Source organism: Poecile atricapillus, chromosome 9 (genome assembly GCF_030490865.1).
Source record: "Poecile atricapillus isolate bPoeAtr1 chromosome 9, bPoeAtr1.hap1, whole genome shotgun sequence".
NCBI classification, from domain to species: domain Eukaryota; kingdom Metazoa; phylum Chordata; class Aves; order Passeriformes; family Paridae; genus Poecile; species Poecile atricapillus.
Window position 1 is genome coordinate 6,335,040 of NC_081257.1, and position 22,360 is coordinate 6,357,399.

Consider the following 22,360-nt stretch of genomic DNA (forward strand, 5'->3'; position numbering starts at 1 on the left):
CCAGCTTTCTGAGAAACCAGTAAAGTCTATATTTGCATTTCCCATCACTTCCCCTCTGCCCTGGTTTTCTAAGGGATCACACAAGCATCACTCACCACCATTGAAAGCAGAAACCATTCTTTAAACCAAATTTTTGGTTTTCAATTTACCAAAAAGTCATCAAAATCTCCCTCTGGTGAGCACTGCCCATGCCAGAGGTTGTCCTCGAGGCCAAGAGGAATCCCAGGTGCTGCAGGAATTTGCAGTGACCACAACCTGAGCTTTGCCATGTTTTAGCACTTGCTTGTTTTTAACCCACAGGCAGAGAGGAAAGGATCACAGCTACCAAATTTCAACCACAAAAAAAAAGCCTTGGCTGTGCAGATTTGTAGGTACATTTTTATTTTTTTCAGTTTCAAGTTTTTTTCAGGTTTTTTTCCCCCCAAGGCTCCCATCCACCACCCCCTTCACTCCCTGAAATTCAGTGTTTCCCAAACGTGACAAATATTCCAGAACATCCCCAGAAACTTCCTCAGCCTCTTAAAATATTTTCTATCTTAGAGTGAAAGGGATTCTCTCTCTCCTTCCAACAATCCCAGCATCCTCCTCAAGCTGTGTTCTCCTGCCACCCTAAACCCATCCCTCTCTTCCCCTCAATCCCACCTTACCCATCCTGTCTCACCACAATTTCCCAAAGATTAATTCTTCACGAGCCAGGCTTCAAAATTCCCTGTTTCCAGGCTTCAAAATTCCCTGTTTCCAGGCTTCAAAATTCCCTCTGGACCAGCCACACACAGCACCAAAAGATACTCAGTCATGGGAAGCTGAAATCCCAAAAATGAAGCGACAGATCACACTCCCAGAGTACCCCCCTTGTCTCTCCCTGTCTTGGTCCTTTTCCTCTTGACCTTTTATTTCCTTTCTCTCGAGCTGCAGGTGCTCTCAGATCCATGAACTCAGTGTTTGCTTCTCTAACCCAGTGATATTCCATCTTCTTTCCCAAAAGCTGGAAAAACAGATGTCCTGGCTATACTGGAGTTCACATCCACCTCCTTCCAGAGGAAAGGGTAAAAAAGGCATTATTTTGTGACAAGACTGGTGGCTAAAGAGGAAGAAGTCCAGCAGCTCCCCACTGAGATAAAATTCCCCTATAAACAAATCCCAGCTCCTAAGCAAGAAGAACAAAAAAAATTAAAAAAAAATCAGCTGTAGGTGGTGAGCTGGACTAATTACATAAATCAGATTATTGTCAAAAATTCTGGGCATGTTGCTTGCAGAAGTTGGAGGAATTGAAGTGTCATATGAAAATGATTGCTCGGGCTGGGCCAGGACAATTAAACGAGGAGTCACATCCCTGGCGTGAGGCGCTGGTTTGCTGGAAGGGCGATAAAGGAGGGAGACACAGCGTGCACCAACAAGCACCTCAGCCAGGCATCAAAGCAGGGCACAGCAGCCTCAAAATCAAAAGCTCCAACTTTACAACCTTAATATTGAGTTTCTGTCAGCCTTGGTAATGGGGCTGGAGCAGGACTGGCTGCCAGGTGTATGAGCAGCCCTGGGTAACTGGTCCAGGAGCTCCAAAATTCACACTCTGGTGAGCCAGCACTCCCTGCTGAGCTGCTGGGCTTCTGTTTGAAAAGAATCAGCAGCAAAAAGGTCACAAAACATTTCATTCAATAAATTATAATTCATATAAAATTATATTAATTAAAGTCACAATAATTTAACATAATTAATGCATTTTTATATAATTCATTCTAGTTTATTAATAAGTTAAATTTAACCAAAAGCTCAAAATCCTGAGCTGGAGACACTCTAGTCTTTACCAATACATGTCTTAGGAATAGGCTTTCAGGATAAATATCGTAATATATTATTTTTAAAATACAGAAAGGTTTAAAGAGTATTGCTCCTTTTATTCTCCAGGTTCTTTATGTTGCAATTCCATAATATTGCAAAGTTTTGCAATGCTGATGCTTTTCTTAAAGGCCCTTTTCTCCTGCAGGCACCCCAAGATATGGCACACAATTAATTTTATTTTTTTTTCAGCTTTTAAATCAAACCAATATAAAAAATAAAATCATGGAAATTAGGCCTCAAAGTGAATCCACAACGGGAAATTAGTGAAAAGTTTTGAACTGAACATTTCTGAAGGCTGATGGCAAAGTGCCAAAACGTTTGGGCTGGGCAGAGCATGACAACTTTTAAAAAGAGTAGATGGATAAGGACTCAAAATACATTTTCCCCTTTGATGTCCCATTCATTTAATGCACTCAGCCATGTAGAGATCTGTCTCAGAACAAATTCACTGTCTTGAGCTGCCTCTGAAATCAGACAGACACCCATAACACGATGGAAGAAACTATATTTTTTATTATATGTAAAGAGAAGAATGCACCTAAACCAAAGCCACACGATCAGAATTTTTTCTTTAAAAATGTGAATTTTCTAACACTGAATACAGACAATAGATTGGAAATATTATGTGCACAGAATGTCTATCTGCAAGGAGCCCTGCAAACACACTGGGTTTTCACCTGAGGCGAGTCTCCAGCGCTGTGGCAGCTGGAGAAATGCAGGAAGATGAGATTTCCCTGCAGGCACAGAAGCCAGTCAGATCCTGACTCTGCAGGGACCACGCCTTGCTTTCATCCACTCTCATAATTACAAATAAAACAACTCTTGGGCTGGCGATTCCTTTCAGGCAGAACCTGTCTGACCTGTTGATGCACTGACAGTGGGTTTGAAAAGCCACCAGCCAGGGGAGAAGCTTTATTACAGGAACCCTGGTGGAACACCCACCTCCTTTTCCAGACTCTGCTAAACTCCCCTCTTTACCTTTATCCATGGGGGATGGAAATTCAGCTCCTTCCAGGCACCACGAGGAAGGCTGGAGCTCACAAGGAGGAGAAGCATTTCCCCTCTGCATGGGAGAGGAGCAGCCAATTCCTGCTGGACACCCTGACCTGCAAGCCCAGCAGGGAAAAGCTGGTTGAGTTGCATATCTTGGACATTCCTGGATTCTTGTCACCCTTCACACGTCTCAGTGAGCACAATCTGCTTCTTAACTTCAGCTAAAAATCCCCCCCAGCCTGACTTGGGTCTCAGGAAAACGTCCTCACATGGTTCCCCTGATCAAATAGACTATTATAGACTATAATATTACTATAATTATATAATATTATAGACTATCCTCATAGAAGAATGAGGGCTCCACATCCCCGAACCTCACAATAATTAGAATTAATTACTGTCCATGGGAATGAGCCCTGGCAAGGCAGCAGCCTCAGTAAAAAATCTGCAGTGCAGATGATCCCAAGATCAAAGTTCACCTCTCAGAGTTATCAGCAGCAGGATGCAGCTACAAAGGGAAACTCAGCCTCACTTAGATCAGATATCCCAACAGATTCTCCCTGTGCACACACCACTTCCACAGGCAGCACCAAAAGATCATAAACCTGTTGATTTTTTTAAACAAATAAAGCTCCAAAGCCAGCAAGTTCCTATTTTTGCCTATTTTTGCCTATTTTTGCCTATTTTTGCCATGGTGCAGCAGAGTCACCCCAGGTGAATCCATGTCACTGACAGCACAGAGCGAGACATCAGCCAGAGTGTAACAACACTCACACACCACCCCTGGCAAAGCTTCTGCCTGAATTCTTCTTTTTATGCAATTTTATACCACCAAGAAAATCCACCTCTGGTGAGCCGTATCCCACCTCAACATTCCTCTTTTTTTTCCCCTCTATGTACATGTGGAACATAGATTTTTAAAGTTCAACCCAGCCCCCAGTGCAGGCGCTGTTCTCAGATCATTCTCATTTACTGACAGGCACTAACATTGATTTTTAGACCCCATTTCCTCCTCAGGTTCTCAGTACTGAACCCTCAGAGCTCTGTCAGCCTCACAAGTGTTGGTAAAATGTGCTGAAGCCTCTCCCCAGCCAGACCAGCTCCAGAGACAACCATCACACCACAGAATATTACAATAACACTGTTCCTGTTGAGCTAATTTAAGCTGTTTTATACTCCCAACCAGCTCAGTTTAAAGCCTGCTCCACTCAGCTTTCCTTTGCTTGCTGGAAGATTGAATTGATGTCAGGAATGTCCGTGCAGTGGAGACAATCCCAAAGAAACCAATTAGGAACCAGCATCAGGGGCGATATCCGAGCGCTGCCAGAGGTTATCAAATACCCAGCAGCTCGCTGAGTTTCACAGATAAAATACACTGTAAAGAAGGGCTACAGGTGGTTTTGCTGTGTTTTTGTTGTGTTGCATAAGAAAGGCTGAAAATCAATCCTGCACCTTTGGATGCCAGAGTTGAGCGATGCTGTTTAGGACTGCACAGATGGCAGAGCGACCGTCACACAAACCCCAACAGGAACACGCAGTTCTCATCTTCACACACCTCCTCTAATATTAATAAAGATGAATATTGTCCTGTATTAATTAATATCCTGGTCTGGTGTGACTGAACTGCAGGAAAAGCTCTGAAGATTGGAATCAGTTACAATGGTTTATACTGATCAGATCAGTGAACTCACTAAACTGACGCTGCTGTGTCATGACAGCTTCCCGAAGCTGATTTCCTCTATTGGTTTCCAAGTAAAATTGATAATACACAGCCTAAAACCGGGAACAAGCTGGGAGGGGATGTATTGGTGACACCAGCATTTCTCATGCTGTTATTTCATCCCTCATATTATTTTTTCCCCGATGTCGCAGGGCACAAACTGTTGTTGCTGATTTAAATCACACCAGGTGCAGCCCCTCCTTCTCAGTACAGTGACAAAGCCAAACCCCACAGCCCGAAAAAACAGTTCTGGGCTAAAATATGATTGTAGCAGACTTCAAGGAATGATGCTGCAGCTCCTAAAAGAACTTTTAAGTTGCCCATTCCTTTCTCCCCAGCCTCCAGCTTAATTCCCTATAGAATTCCCTGTGCTTTTCCAGCTTCCTTCTCATACGTTTACTTCAGAAGCACCTGGATATTAAACCTTATAAAATATTTATATATCTAAACTCCTATGAATTATGGGCTAGACCAGCATTTCACACTATGGCAAAGAAATTGTGCTAAGAATGTTCTAGCACAGGACAGCCTTTTCCTCCTTTCACCCCCATTTTCACCATTTTTCACTCTCTGTTAGAATTCTTCACCCTCAGAAGAGCAGCTATCAAATTGCAGAGTTACATTTCAGTTAAAGCTGATGACACCAACCTCCAACCAAAACAAAAGCACCTTCCAATTTTACCTTGCTATTTCTACCAAATGCAAAAGAAATTCTCATTTAAAAAAAATAAATTAACTATTACTTAAAAGCATTAAATATTTTAATTTTTTCATTACGCTAATAATGATTAATTTCTGTGCAATCAAAATAATTTCAGTTACTTGACAAACAGCATTATAAGGATTTCCTCGCAGCCATACAAATTCCAGGACACCAATTCACATGGAACATTTAATTAAATAGCTGGCCCACGGAATTTAATTCCAGCAATAAGTTGCACACTCATTTGCAACCTCCAATCTGCACCACTGCCTTCATAATGGCAGGTAGAAGGAAAATTAAAAAAAAGACCTCAGAGAACGGAGAGAGTAAATTGAAAGAGACCTTAAAAACCTAAAATCTTCATTTACAGCTTCTATTTCTCAAAGAAAACATCAGTTATTCTATATGAGCTACCAGAGAAATTATTTCTCTTCTCTATGTTTTAACAATCAAAAGAAGTCACAAGGTAGCATAAATATTTTCATAAAAATGAAAATTTGCGTAAATATTTTCCCCTTGCTTCAATGAACATGCAATTTCAACCAATTAAAAGGGAAAATTATGATCCCTTTCCAACTTAATGAAGAACAGGAATCCAAAGAGGAAAGGGAAAGAAAGAGTTTGTAAAAATATATTTGGAACCTGCCATGTCAGAAGGAAAAAAACTCTGTCCCAGCTAAACCCAGGACAGAATCCAATCTGAGAAATAAATAAAAGTTCTTCCACAAAACCCTTTCTTTAGTACTTTATATGTATGAATTGAAATTGCTGGAGTGCTACCAGAACCTGAGTGAAACTGTGGGGCACAGGTTGGAACAGGGCAGTGCTGGCCAGGAGGGAACAGCCACAAGCTGCAGTAAAAATCTACATTTTTCATTGACATTTTCAATGACATTTCATTGTCAGCTTCCCTCCCATTCCTAATTAATATTTGAGTATGGCAGAGCAGAAAGTGGCATTAATGGGAATGCATCAGGGTCAGTGGAACAGCTCATAATGCCACTGTGCCCTATTTCTGAAAAATAAATAAATTCTGGATAGATGCCAGCTGATCAGACAGACACAAATCTCAACAGATGACATAAAAAAGAGTTCAGAGAGAGCACATCAGAGTGCAGGCAGATATAACAATATTCAGGATTTTATTACAGCATGGTGCTGCAGTTGTCACGTGGGTTTGCCAGGTTGCCTCTGCTTCACCTATAAATGGATAAATTTCATCTTGAAGCCTTGCAAAAATCAAGCCCTTCGAACTCCAGAGATTGTCTTAAGCCATTGAGAAGCCCAACCCACATCCCAGGTGCTCACAGAATCCCTGTTTCCTCATGGAAAGAGCATTTTGAGCCATGTCCCAGGTGCTCACAGAATCCCTGTTTGTTTTACCATGGAAAGGGCATTTTGAGCCATGTCCCAGGTGCTCACAGAATCCCTGTTTGTTTTGCCATGGAAAGGGCATTTTGAACCACGTCCCAGGTGCTCACAGAATCCCTGTTTTGCCATGGAAGGAGCATTTTGAACCACATCCCAGGTGCTCACAGAATCCCTGTTTGTTTCACCATGGAAGGAGCATTTTGAACCATGTCCCAGGTTCACAGAATCCCTGTTTGTTTTACCATGGAAAGGGCATTTTGAACCATGTCCCAGGTTCACAGAATCCCTCTTTTGCCATGGAAGGAGCATTTTGAGCCATGTCCCAGGTTCACAGAATCCCTGTTTTGCCATGGAAGGAGCATTTTGAGCCATGTCCCAGGTGCTCACAGAATCCCTGTTTTACCATGGAAAGGGCATTTTGAACCATGTCCCAGGTGCTCACAGAATCCCTGTTTGTTTTACCATGGAAGGAGCATTTTGAGCCATGTCCCAGGTGCTCACAGAATCCCTGTTTGTTTTACCATGGAAGGAGCATTTTGAACCGTGTCCCAGGTGCTCACAGAATCCCTGTTTGTTTTGCCATGGAAGGAGCATTTTGAGCCATGTCCCAGGTGCTCACAGAATCCCTGTTTTGCCATGGAAGGAGCATTTTGAACCATGTCCCAGGTGCTCACAGAATCCCTGTTTTGCCATGGAAGGAGCATTTTGAACCACATCCCAGGTGCTCACAGAATCCCTGTTTCACCATGGAAAGGGCATTTTGAACCATGTCCCAGGTGCTCACAGAATCCCTGTTTTACCATGGAAGGAGCATTTTGAACCGTGCTCTGCCAGCTGCTGGGGTTTGGTTGGGTAACTACAAAGTGAACAAGAAATCCATGCCATTTCATTGGTGATGTCAGCCCCCATTCCAGCTCTGAACTCTGCTGGCACGCTCTGGGCAGCGAGGAGCCAGCCTGGACAGAAAGTTTAAGTGACCTTTAAAGGCAAAACATCTGTTGGGAGTCATGAGAAGCTGAGCCACTGTTCAGGGAGCAGCTCCTGCCAGGAACACGCTGGGGTTCAGCAGCAGCAATGGCCACACAGCTCTGAGATCAGGAACTACAATTTCTAAATATGCAATAGACATAAATCTAATTTTTAATTTTTTTAAATTTTTTTTTTCCCAAATTCTTCCTTTCCACAGAAGACAACATTATTAAAGCCCATTATTTTCCTTCATACTCAAACATTGACAAGTGACATTCTTAATAAGCTGTGCACCTGTTTCATTCAATATATCAATATATTATTGATTGATAATTCTGTTAAGGGCTACTATCAGTGCTGATGTAATTATCCAAACATACTTCTGAAATTGGAGATGATCATTTTGGAATAAAAGAGTAATTTGAGTAGGTACAAATGTAGCATAAGATGATACATTATATCTATGTAATACATATCACATATATATTATATAATATATTATATAATATATATAACATTATACACAATATTAATATAAATGAAATATAGATAAAATATATATGTAATATAGATTTAATTATAGATAAAATACAAATATTGTATAGAAATATATTACACATATTTATTATATATATGTACGTGTATATAATGTATATATACACTATATATATTACAGATAATTACATATATATATATTACCATAATTATATGGTAAGTATCAGCATCCTGCAATAAATGTATCCTGATAAAAAAATTCTGAAAAAAAAATATTCTGAGAAAATACATACCCTGAAAAAATATAAATATTCTGAAAAAGATATATATCCTGAAAAAGATCCTGAAATAAATATATATCCTGAAATATATATATCCTGAAAATATAGATATATCCTGAAATAAATATATATATCCTGAAATAAATATATATATCTTATATGGTATCTTCTATATGATATCATATATATGTTATCTATGTCTCCCAAAGACAGATCCTTGCACAGTAAGATCACAGAATTCAGTGCTGCTCCACCTGAACAGACTGGAATTCCAGAGCACTCCTGGAAAACCATGATATTGTCTGCTGACCAGGTAAACCTAAGGATAAAAACAACTGACCTCATATTTTGGAGGTGAGTTCCAATGGGAAATGACAAGTTTTACACATTTCTAAAATCAGGTATTATTCCAGCAAGAGGGAGAGGGCCAGAGGGAGGCAGGGATGAACTGGGCACTCCTGTCAGGAGCTGGATCCATCCAGCCCCAAGGAGAGCAAATAAAGGCAGGAGGTTTCCAGGAATGAAGTCACAGTTGTAACACACAGATGTTTTCACACAAACCAAACAGACACCGTGGGCATGACCCAGAAAATAAAAGCAGTTCCTGCTCTTGGCGTGCTTCCAGAGAAAATCCCGGTGCTCCTACTAAAATTGTTCCCTTTGAAACAAGACAATGCACCAAGGGCTGTTTCTGCCCAGCTGTTGAGAATTTCTCTGCCTTACAGAGCAATAAAAGCAAATTTATTCCAGTGCTATGAAATTATTATCACCCAGTACAACACTGTTACACAGGGTGCACAAAAATATTCTTGAAGTGTTTTGGGTCACCTTTCAATGAACGTGTCATCAAGCTTAAAGTCAGAACAGAAAAGGGAAAAAAAAATCAGAGGAGAGTAATAAATCACTCCTCACTTTTCAATTTGCTAAATAAGAAGCGTTTCTCCTTTTAAGCCTATGGATGTCAGAATTTTCTGTAGTGACATTGTTTATAGCTGCCCTGCAGATTTGTAGCCAAAATTCTGCTTTCTACAGGGAATTGAGCTTTGAGTCAGCAGCAAAAGAAGGGGAAAAATTAAAAGCAAGTCATTCTGGTGTTTGCTTCTTGGAGAAAAAATAAGTTTCTTTTCAGGCTGAAGCAAAGCACAGCTGCTTTTTTTTCCCTTCTTGAACAACAGAACAAAAGGCAGAAGTTAATAAAGCAGTGTGTTAATTGACTGTATCCTCTCTTTGTTTCACAAGCCATTCCAGCAGGACACTCACCTTGGATTGGAAAATCCGTGCTCAGATCCCTCCTGCTCCAGCTCAGGATTTGAATGGCATACCATAAATAAAGTCTGGGTTCCCAGCCAGGGGAAAAAGAAAATTCCAAACAGATGCTTATTAACTAAAAACTTGCATGTTGCTTTTTACAACAGAACTGTAAAAATTCTGTGATTGTTTCACTAAAGACTGTGTGACTGAACAAGGAGTGAAGGTTGCATAGGACCACCTCAATTTTAACTTTTAACTTTTATTTTAAAGGCAATTTTAACTGCTGCCGAAAGAACTGGGTTTGTAACGTTGAGCCTGGTTTAAGATGTGGTGTTGGAGGCAACAAGGAAGTTGCAAAGTGCTGGATTCCAGCCCTTCCAGCCACTTGATAAAGTGCTGAAATAAGTAACTACTGAAACAAGTACATTTAAAAAGAAAAAGTGATAAATATGCCAAATCCAAAGTCCTGCTGAAATATTTGAACTCTTTTCCTCTCACCATGCCATGTCCAGGGGTGTCCTGTGTGCTCTCTGTGCTCTCACAGGACATCCAGGAGAGCACCCCGCGTCCTTCTACTCACCCTGCAGTACTTCCAACTAACAAACTTCTAACTCCTAATTAACCAACTCCTAACTCCCAGCTAACCAACTCCTAACTCCCAACTAACAAACTTCTAACTCCTAATTAACCAACTTCTAACAACTCCTAACTAACCAACTTCTAACAACCAACTAACCAACTTCTAACTCCTAATTAACCAACTTCTAACTCCCCTAACCAACTCCTAACTCACCAACTCCTAACTAACCAACTTCTAACAACTCCTAACTAACCAACTCCTAACTCCAACTCCCCAACTCCCAACTCACCAACTTCTAACTCCCAACTCACCAACTTCTAACAACTCCTAACTAACCAACTTCTAACTCCTAATTAACCAACTTCTAACTCCTAATTAACCAACTTCTAACTCCTAATTAACCAACTTCTAACTCCTAATTAACCAACTTCTAACAACTCCTAACTAACCAACTTCTAACTCCTAATTAACCAACTTCTAACTCCTAATTAACCAACTTCTAACTCCTAATTAACCAACTTCTAACTCCTAATTAACCAACTTCTAACTCCTAATTAACCAACTTCTAACTCCCAACTAACCAACTTCTAACTAACCAACTAACCAACTTCTAACTAACCAACTAACCAACTTCTAACTAACCAACTAACCAACTTCTAACTCCCAACTAATCAACTTCTAACAACTCCTAACTAACCAACTTCTAACAACCAACTAACCAACTTCTAACTCCTAATTAACCAACTTCTAACAACTCCCAACTAACAAACTTCTAACTCCTAATTAACCAACTCCTAACTCCTAACTCACCAACTCCTAACTAACCAACTCCTAACTAACCAACTCCTAACAACTCCTAACTAACCAACTCCTAACTCCAACTCCCCAACTCCCAACTCACCAACTTCTAACAACTCCTAACTAACCAACTTCTAACTCCCAACTAACAAAGAAGTTTCCTTTTTGCTTCCAAACCCCACATTAAACACATTGAGCAATGTGTACCGTGGGAAGAACTGCCAGACTTCCAGGACACCTTCCATCCCCAGCAGAAACCTCCTGAGACAACCAGGGAATATTTTGATAAATAACCTAACCAGGGAATAATTTCCCTGTATTTCTGGGGAATTCAGGCTGGAACATCTTTGGGTTCTGGTAGAACAGACATTTGAGACAGGACAATCATTTAGGAGCATGTGCACTGCCAGTTCCATATGGGATGTGCCATCCCCCAGCAGAGCAGCCTGCTATTCAGCCAGCTGTGCTTTGCAGAGCTCTGCTTGGGATCTGATGACAAATTCCACCCCAGCAAGGAGATTCCTCCCCCTCCACTTGCCAGACAACATTTAGAGAGATAAAGTTTCAGCCAACACCGTTTATTCTGGGGGGGATGCCAGCAGCCCCCATATTTCATCCCAAATTGAAGGGCTGAGGAAGAAAAGCCACAATTGTGTGGCTGCCTGGGCAGGAACATCTGGGGTGGCTGAAGGATGCTGTGACGTGTTTACAAACTGCAGGCAGCTGAACTTATTTTTAAAAATTCATTCCAAAGGCCTTTTGTTCCTGCAGGAATTTCCATCCCTCTGCTGGCTCTGCTAATGGGGTTCCCCTGCTACCGAAACACATCGAGGCGCCAGGCAGACAATTGCCCCATTTTCCAGCCTATTTAACAAGTTGAAAACATCCTTTTATTTTCTTGCTACAATAAACTGGGAGGGGGGGGAAAAGAAAAAAAAAAAAAAGGGTGAAACTTTCCGGGGGTAAGAATAATTCATTGTTTTGGTTTTTTTTTTAAACAAAACAAGCCAAGCAAGCAGTTGTCCTACACACTGGTACTTCCAAGAAAATCCTAAAATTAATGGGATGGCCTTGACAGCACTCACAGGAAGGCACTCTGTGAGAGCCTGAGTGATACAAACAGCTAAAGGGTTTGGAAAGACAAAAAGCAAAGGTCAGGAGTTCAGCCATTTGGATATTTTACTAAAAAAATATCTTTTTTGACGTTTAAAACAAAGAAGATATTAGTATTTTCTGATGTAAATCTCATCAATTTAAAAGCAGAATGCTCTGCACGTTGTTACTCGGAGTTTTATGATTTTAAGCTTTGTTTTGGTATTCATACAACAGCAGATGATTCAGGCTGCATCTCAAGGACTGAACCACTCACATTTTTCCATCACATTATTACTATGCTGAAACAGCACATTTCCATACCTTTCTCCCTTCCATTAAAAATAAAAAAAGATGATTTATGTCACCAATTCCACTCCAAAACTAACAGGACTCCCTCCACCATTGATCAAGCATTACTCACACGACAAACTGATAAATGCACTTTTAACACCTCTCCTGGCTGTTAAGGGATTGCAAATGTAGATTTTTGCTGACACTGCTCCTTAGAAATTAGAGCTTTTCCTTCAGGAAACTTCAGTTTCTCTTTTGCTGGACAGCACAGATAAGCTCTGGCCACAAACACAGTTGTTAATTATGAATTAATTTCCACAATTAAAGAGTTACAGAACACCACCAGTCCGAGCACACCTCTAATTTTTAAGGCCAACTTTTTGTGTCTATCAAATGTCTGCCTCTTCTCTCAGCCAATCTGGCAAAAACACAACCAAATCAATATTTTAATTAATCATAAAAGAAGAAACAAACATCCATGTGGTGAATCCATCTATATTCATATTAGAAATTATCCTGGAGAACTTCTCACTCTCCCCTCAACCAAAGTCCTGAAGAAGTTGCCAAGCTCTAAATCAAAATTTCTGCTGGGCTGGTTAATAAGAGATGCCCAAGAGCTGAGAAACCCTGATTAAAACCCCCCAAACTCTGAAAGAACTCAGAAAAATACACACATAATGAATTTATTTACAAAATGCAAAATAAAAATCTGAATTCAAGCGGTTATGTGACCCTCAACCAAGCAGGATTGCAGCAAGTTTTGTCCTACAAAACAAAAACTTCATTGCTGGAGGAGTCCTGGAAGTCACAGGAAGGAAGATTTTTTAATAGAAGCATCATTCCAACCTTTTCATTAAAAGATAAATTCTTATTTAGGCTAAATTGGGAAAAACCAAGGCAGGGATTCAGTCAGCCTTTGCAATGACTCCCAGGTAAAGGAACAGAACCCAACACTCTCCAAAGAAGGAATTTAAGGACACAAATATATTTTAGATCTCAAAAGAACCCTGAACATATTAAACCAACTGGATTCCCTTCCACCCCTGAAGCAAAAGTTCCATGGATGAGCAGCAGCACCAAAACCTCTCTTAATTCACAACCCAAGACCTTTTCCATTTCTTTCTTTCTTTCTTTGGTACAAGATTTGCTATTTTGAACCTACATGTGAAAATGAAACACAAAAGGCAAATCACATGATAAGATTGAGTTCTACTGGAAATCCTTCCTGGTTTTCAGTAATATTTTGCTATAGAATATTCCCTGTCCTTACACTAAAATTCCTCCCAGTTCTACTTGGAAAGTTCTGAAGTTGTGAGCAGAAAATAAACAAGGATTATGTGCTGCTCCCCATTCTTCTGAAGCAGGTGAATCTCTAGAAAAAGAGAAAAACAAACCAAACCAATGCTGTAAAAACCTCACAGTCCTCCAAAAACCAAACTGCGAATGATCCTTGAGACTCCCTTTGTACCAACTGCACTCGGGGACCAAATGCCATCCCATTCCTCACTTCCAGTCACTAAAACACTTTCAGGATCTGGGGCATTTTCAGAGCTGATGGAACTGTTCCCACAGCAGGATGGAAGCTCTTGAAAGTTCTGCAGACATTGATTTTAAATCCTGCCTCAGGCTTGCTGCTGCCCGTAATTTGCCATAAATTTACACAACAAACGGTGGCAGCGTGGGTGGAAGGTCCTGGCAACGCTGGAAATATTTCATCATTAATATCTTCAACAGGAGTAACAACACCCAAGTCTAATTCTGCTATAAATACTGCTTGTTTTCTTATTTAAAACAATAAGCTTACAGAGTCACCATCTTCTTCAACAGGGCTAAAAAAATAATAAATTCTCCTCAGCTCAGCCTCGAAGCAGCATCTTTTTTGGAGGATCAGCTATCCAAAACAAATAATCATTGCATATTTATTCATGAGGGGGTGGCAGCCAGCACCAAATTCATGCTCCTAATGAACTCCTGCTACCAGTGAGGAACAGTAAAAACTGCTTGGTGCCTCTTGTCTACACGAGGATTTTATTACAAAGCGGATTAGGGCAGGGATTTTAAAGCACAATAATTCTTCTGTACTAGAAATATCAACTGTATGGCCTGGCTTAATTATTTGAAGTGGATTAAACTAAACCACATAAAAGCAACTGTTGCCAAACAATAACAGTGTTCACAGGCAAGGAGCGTGGAATTGCAGTTCCAGGCTGCCCTGCACACATGTGACTGATGGCACATGTGCAAGGAGCATGGATTCATCAAAGATAATTCTTTTTTTTTCAGTGTAGTTAGTTCTCTATCAGTTTTGCAGAACATAAATCAAGACTCAACAGGTATGGATTCGGTCCAAGGCATTAAAATACAAAGTTTTACCAGGGATTTGGTGGTGCCATTAATGAATGAGCTGTTCCCAAACCTTTCATTTCCTTCTGGAAGTGTATTTTTCTCCTGCCTGCCCACAGCAGACTTCTCACTATATTGCCCTGAGAGAGTGAGAAAAGACATGTTTTTTCTTATTCTTTCTCATATTTTTAAACTGGGTTTACATATTGGAGGGAAGTGCAAATAAAGTGTTCCTATAAACCCACACAGACTGAGTACAAAGTGCTTACAATAAAATCTGCAAGCACAAGTCCTGATCAGTGTTTTCTTTCACTATTCTCTCAATGTCAAGATTATGCTTTTAAAGCTCTGTTTATAGCTGAAAGATCAGTTCCCAAACCCCTTAGACCAGATAAATATGAAATGATAATCCTCCTCACTGCTTGAATACTTGCTAAACCCTCCCAGCTGATGCTGTGCTCTTCCAAAAGCAGCCAGATTGAGCCCTGAGCAGATGAGAGATCAGAACAAGCCCAGCAAGAAGTGAGCAGGAAGAGAAGAGCAACAAGTGTCAAGCGCCTCATTGGAAACTGCAAAAATTGACTTTACAAGAACCCACATTCTGTAAGGTTTAAGGCCATGATGACAACAAAAAAACAGCATGGATGCCCTTCATAGAGATGGTTCCTTCTTCTAAATCCTACTTCTGAAGCCCTGAAAAGATCCCATCAAAACCCTCCATGTGCAGATGAAATAGTTGCACATCACCTACGGCTCCTCAGCAGGGGAAACAGATTTTTTTTTAATGGCCTTTCCTCCTCTATTGACAATTCAGAAATTAGTGACCAGCCTTAACATGTCTGGCTAACAATGACATCATTGCCTGTCTTCTTTTGATTTTCTAAGTACAGATCCACTGTAGAATAAACTTAAATAACTGTTCACATCCCCATGGTAAGAGTTAAAATGCCAAACTGCAGTAGCCATTCCTGCTCCATAATTAATCCTTCCCATGACACCACAGTTAAACAAACGTGGTTCATAAATTTTCATTGCAAACAAGTGCAGGATGATTTAAACTGGGAGCTGTTGAAATCCAGTTTATAGTTCCTGAGCTAAACCAGAGATGAGAGTGAAAGCAGCAGCCAGGGTTAGCTGATCCCTGAGCAGGGAATCCTGCCCAGTGTGGAAACTGGGGATCAACTGGGGGCCACCCATCAGTGCTGGGCATCACTCAGTGGGTCTGCCCTGGCTTTCATTCCTCCCTCTTTTCATTAGCATAATTACAACCTTTTATTTCAATAATTAAATTGTTCTTATCCCAACCCACAGGTTTTACCTTTTTCTGATTCTTCTCCCCGTCCCAGCAGGGCTGGGGACATGCAAGGGAGGAGCTCTGTGGCACTTGGTTGCTGGCTGAGGTTAAACTCATTTCTTTAAGAGCTGCTAAGTTGAAAAGTATTTGTTTTAAACAGCTCATGATTTGTACACACACAGACACTCCAGTATTTCTTGGCCCTGCAGTGAGTGCCCACAGAGACAGGGGGATCCTTCACATGTCAAAGCCGTAATTTCATGAATATTGGTAATATTGCTGCACTCTGGTCATTGCTGGAACATTGGAAACACTGCAGAATTCTGTTTTAGACAAAGTGACTGTGGATAGAGAAATAGACAGCACCACTGCTAGAACCTCACTGAAAGCTCAAGGATAACAGCTAAATTTGAGATTAAAACTAACTTCCAAACTAACTTCTTTTTACCCAGAATGAGCTCAAGGATAACTGCTAAATTCAAGATTTAAAACTAACTTCCAAACTAACTTCTTTTTACCCAGAAGGAGTTCCAAAAGCTGTCACAGGAACAGGGACAGCTCTGCTCATTTCTTTCCTCTCAGCAGCGCTTTGGGGTGTGATACAACAGCAGGGCAAGCTGGAGACAGCACAAGTTAGAAGCTGCAGAGTGGCATAAATCTAATTAAGTCTAAGTGGTAAGAGTAAAGGAATGTAAATTAGAACCAGATCCACATCAGCTCCCTCACATGCGAGTTGCACTGAATCAGCCCTCCCCTGGATTCTCTAAATCAAACATTCCTGCCCTGTGGAGCTCAAAATCAAACTACAGTCTTAGGCAATAGTTAACCAAAAAGAACGCATTTTAGCTCAACAAAATGGAGAGTACAAATTCAAAATACACTTTTTAAAATGTATCCGAAAGAAACCCCCTCTCCAGGCCAAAATCATGGTTGAAATGGTTTCCTCCAGGAGCTCCACTGCTGTTCATTTCACCAGTAATAGTCAATAACTGGGGCAAATCAACCAAACCATCCCTCTGCAGTGGCACCACTGAAAACTCGGTACTTATCCAGCAGCAAAGTGAACAGGCAAGAACAGCAAAACCAATGCTCATTACAAAGCAGATTCCAGCAGTAAACCAATTATTTTAATCAATATTCAAGGCAAATCATTTTCAAATATACGTACAGAAGGAAGGAACAGAAGAAGAAAAGCTGCATTCACCTTACAAGGTGATTTTATGTGCAGAAACGACTCCCAAAAGCAGTTTGAAACCCAAAATACCATTTTTCTAGTCAGAAATCCAAAATACCATTTGTCTCCTGAGGCTGATACCCAAAGTGCACACGCTACTCAGAGAGTACCAAAGACATTTATTGCAAAGCATGCAGGCAACAATCTGATCTGTGAAGTGGCACTGCAGCTTGGCAGAATTGAAAATATTATTCTAATGTGAGTTAACCCATCTGAAACTCTTACCACCAATAGTAAAAGCAAAAATATTACCCAAATAATGGGCAACATGAGCCCCTGGCTGTTTAAAATCCTGTAATTCCCTTTTGCTGGTAGAGGAAAGCAAATGAAGAGCTGATTACAAACGATAACCTGAGAATTTTTATCAGCTGAAATCTTTGCAGCCCACTGGTGCCCACCCAGTTATGTGTTCTTAAACGAGATCTAACCAAAATTATCTGGCAGTCTGAGCTCTCAACCTGGCCTTAGTTTGACAGCAGCTCCACCAGAACTTTTTGTCTGCTAACAATGCAAATGCAGCTGGGAAAAGAGAGGCACCTCCACATGAATTAAATACATTTTTTAATGAATTGATATTTATATTATTCATATATGTAAAAATCATTTTTTAAAAAGAAATCAGTCAGTCTCTCCCGCCCACTGAGCAATTTAAATGCAAGGTGTTGGGTTTGCACCTGAGGAAAACAAACTCTGAAGGGTTTTCTACAGATCTGGGGCTCAGTAAAATCCCAAGCTCAAATCAAACCAGCCCCCAGGCTGACCCCCAGTGCAAACACAAAGCAGCTGGAGACAGCGAGGCAGGGAACTCACGTTTCTCATCATCAGCATGGACCAGAGATGCTGCTCTCGACAAAACATCCAAGGGAGTCTCCATTCCCCTCTGGATCCTGCAAAATTCAGAAGCAAAGTTTCAGAGAGTAAATGTAACACTCAGGTTTACAGCAGGAGTAATGCACAACAGGAGCATGACAGCAAAAACAATCAGAAATCCAACTTTCTGCTGCTCTCTGCTCAGTGCACCAGCACAGGGCTCCTTAAAAGCAGCACTGCTGAAAACAGGGACTGGCTGGGATTGCATTTCCCACCCAAACACTGCAGAACATCAAATTCCCAAGTGCTGGAGCTGTTTCCCTGCTCACACAGGGGGGCTTTGAGCTGGACTGAGCCAAGATCAGGGATGTTGTCCCAGCCTGCCTGGGTTGCTTTAGATCCTCCAGAAATATCACCCCCCCCACTCTCCCCCATGCCCAGAGTAGAATCATCCCCATTTTATCAAGCTTTTTTTTTTTACTAATGATCACATAGTTGAGCTCTGGGGATGTGTGTGTACAGCCACACACAGAACTGTATTTTTTGTAATCATAATCACACCTCAGTGGCTGCTTTTCCCTGGATTTTTGCCCCTTACAACACACAATTCCCACCCATGAAAAATTAACCCCAGCACATTAAAAATGCCTATTCCAGCTCTACACCAAGCACCAGAATCCCATAAAACCAGTGACTGAGTTGCAGCTTCTCAAAGTTTCACATGGATGGCTTCAAACTAAAAAACAAAAAGGATGTTTCAGTATGAAATTCCAAAAATATGAAAGGGAAAGGAAGGAAGAGAATAACATGTTGTCAAGATGTTTTTACTACAAGGCCAACAACTTGTATGTGTTTTCAAATAAAAAGGCACAAGCAGAACTGCTAAAAACCGTTCAAAAATGGAGAAAAAAAAAATCCAGAACAAGTAAATTTTGTGGAGGTTTTTCCACAAAAAACTCATCAAAAACTTCTCTAATAAGAACTGTTTACTGTAACTCACTTTACAGTATGATCTTAAAAAAAAAAAGAGGTAGTGGCAACTGCAGAAATCTCAAACACATGTCCAACATGTACATTGACTTAACAACAAGCACATGTTTGGGAAGCAATTTCCTTGACTTTGCACTAAAACAATAAACCTCACTATCCTCACTCCCTCTTCCTAAATAAGTCAGACTTTAAACTAACCAAAGACTTTAAAGCGCAAGAGAAAAGATTTTAAAGAGTTTGTAAGTTGAAGGAAAATGTATTTTTAAGTTTAAAGATTATATTTTTAAGTTTAAATAATGAAATCCAGTAAGATTTCCATAGAGCTATGCAAGAAGAGACAAATTTGAAATAACCAAATGTACTGAGGATTAAAACATTTCTCCCTCCCTGTCAGAACCAGCTTTTGCTCAAGAATATATTTTAACTAAACTTATAAAGTCAATTAACTCTTTAATTTAAAGACAATACCTGTGGGCAAGAGGTTTTAGAAAACAAGTTCTTAGCTTATTTCACTATTTTGTCTTCATTAAATATTTATTCCTTTCACACCTGCCCACATCCTCCTCCAAACCAAAGCAGAGATTTGGAAGAGGGGAAAAAGCCTTCAGCACTGTTCCACTCTCACCCTGATGCTTCATTTCTTTCATATTTTTTGGTTTTTTGGAGTTTACTGTCCCTGTCACACAAATTCCTCTAGCAGAGTAAGAATTGAGATGGACAAATGATTTAGATTTGCCTGATGAGGGGCTGCAGCTGCACCAGACAGAGATAACTCAGGACTCAGCACTAACCTCATCCTACACTTCAAAGACAGCAATGCAAACATTTTTTGGTCAACTCTTCAGAGAAAAAAAAAAAACACCCAACTCTTGTTAAAGAGCAGTGGAAATGACAGCAAAATCAAAACAATTAATTGCATTACAAATTAATTACATTAAGAAGCAATTTTTTTTTTTTTTTTCAGCTTTCCAGTAAATTTCAAATGATGGGAGAAGCAGATGCCCAATCTCTTTCTGGAAAATGCTCCCAGTAAGAGAATTAACTGGTGACAGAAACCCACACTGGGAGAAGAAAACAGGAACCAAGTCTTCACTCGATTCAGGAAATTAGACACTTTAAAAACAACTTGACTAAAAGTGGCCTGCCTAGAGCCTTGCAGCTTTGTGTGTTATTAAAGTTCATCTCATGGGAGAGCTGCTGAGGTGTTCCCCTGCCATCCAGGCCCTGTGTGCATTCAAAACCTGCAATTCCCAGGCTGAAATCCCAGATATTCTGGCACTTTTTAAACAGAGAACAAAAAATACCTGCAAGGAGCTACACACTGCCAGGTTGTTTTACAAATAGTGTTAAATATCTCTTTATCTGTAATTTAGACTAACAAATCAGTGATTGCAGTTCAGGAAAGAAATGAAGGTTGGCCAGGAGAGTGAGAGAGGAGGGATCCTCTCTTAGCTCCAAGTTTAAAACCCCAATTTAATCAGGGCAAGGTCAGAAAATGTACCTTGAGAGGACAGACCAGCCACCCTGGGGGAGTCACCTTCCAGAAGGGAAAGACCAAAAATAATTCCCAGGCTCCAAGAAATAAATAAATAAAATTTAAAAACCCCAAACAAACAAAGAAAACCACACACACCCCCCAAAAAAATTCATCACCAAAAAATAAAAAATCACAAAAAAAACTGTTAATAAGGAGACTCCTGACCAAATCCAGCTGTTTCTCAGCATGACACAAACCTGTCTGTGCCAACCTTGAATTTCCCTGTGTCCCCACCAAAACACAATCTCTGCAGGTGCTTGGCAAGGGAAACTGAGACACAAGGTACAACTGTATTTCCCTGGGCTACATCTGATTTAAACTCCCTGGAAACAGTTTCCCAAGGAAATCTCATTGGTTACAAAGTCTTAACCGTTGGATTCAGGAGACGTGAGCCAAAAGCCCTTTTACAAGCATTCAAGATACTTTTATCTACTGTTATTTCAAATATTAGTTTAATATCTTACAAAGTGCTCTTATTTATCAGTTACTGCTCCCACTCAAGGCTGCCCTGTCGTGTCCTCTCACCTACACAGCAGCAAAGGAACAGTCTGGAAATCAGTAAAGATATAAAATGTGAAAGCAGAGATGTCTGAAAGACTGATCTAAACACTGATCCACCTGTGATTTTTTTTTTATGCAACACCTGAAGCACACAATATCCCTTAATGTAAAGGAACAGCACTTGATTTTCCCTCTTCTGCACTTGATTTGCCCTCTCCTCCACTTGATTTTCCCTCTCCTCACCTTTTTGCAAGATGCAGAAGCACGCAGGGTACACTCAGCTTTACAAATGCCTGCTGCTGGCTGTTTTTTTGAAGGCTACAGAGAAGTGAAAGCTTTAGAAAATGAACAAGTTTGGTGTTTTCAGGGATTTATGCAGCACCTTGCAAGCATCAGGAGGAGCAGGCAGGGAAAACCCTGAGGCTGCTTGTTTGGAATTCAGTGAGCACCACTCACTCAGCCCACACAGAGATGATTATTGAATCCCACCAAAGCTCAGGCTCACAGGGGGGATGCCAGGAAAGACGTGAGATAAAGAGGAGAACTCCACATTTGAGTTTTTAAGAAGAGGGAATGGCAAAGGGAGAGAGAAAGGAAAGAGAAACAAAGATGATGTTTGGGCAGGGATCTCACAGAGTTAGGATGGGTCTAGGACAGACCTGAAGTCAGGTGCCAAAAACAAGGACAAAACTGGGTGATGAGAACAACAGACACAAGTGCAGGCAAGACAAAAGGAGAATTTTGACACAATTGGGAAATGAAATCCCCAAGAGAAGTCCCAGGCAGGACAATGCCTGCATTCCAGTGGGACTGACAGAACAGCAGCACAGCCTCTGCAAACACCTGAGGAACACCAAAACCATCCTCCAACATCTGCACCCTGCCAGGAGAGAAAGGCTGAGCCCTTCCACGAGGGACAGAAAAGCCTGGAACTTGAATTCCCATCTGGACAAATCATACATAGAAGGTTGGAGGGAGAAGAGCAGGATTAATAAACAAAGCCCATTAATGATAACAATGAAAAAGCAATTCCTGAATAACAAAACACTTGAGGAACCATCAAGACCAAAGTGTAGATAAACACAAGTAGAGGGAAAACAAGATTAATTGAAAAGAGTGGTCAAATAGGTCAAAAGCAGCTCCCACCCAGGGAGAGACAGGCCCAAAACTGCCCAGATTCATACCCAGAAATGAACACAAAAAGAATCCAAAGAGAAACAGACTCTGCTGGTTTCAATGGAAGAAAGTGAAACTCAAGAGGAAAT

At 40.7% G+C, this 22,360-nt stretch overlaps 1 protein-coding gene across 2 annotated transcripts in view; it reads right to left on the reverse strand.

Moving 5' to 3' along the window:
- The window catches only part of VGLL4 (vestigial like family member 4), a 75,316-nt gene that overhangs the window by 50,285 nt on the left and 2,671 nt on the right, over positions 1-22,360 (reverse strand). For both annotated transcript variants that reach the window (XM_058845284.1, XM_058845285.1), the window contains exon 2: positions 18,068-18,144. In XM_058845284.1, coding sequence (XP_058701267.1) covers positions 18,068-18,131 — 64 coding nt within the window. In that variant the 5' untranslated portion in view covers positions 18,132-18,144. The remainder of the gene's footprint in view (positions 1-18,067; positions 18,145-22,360) is intronic.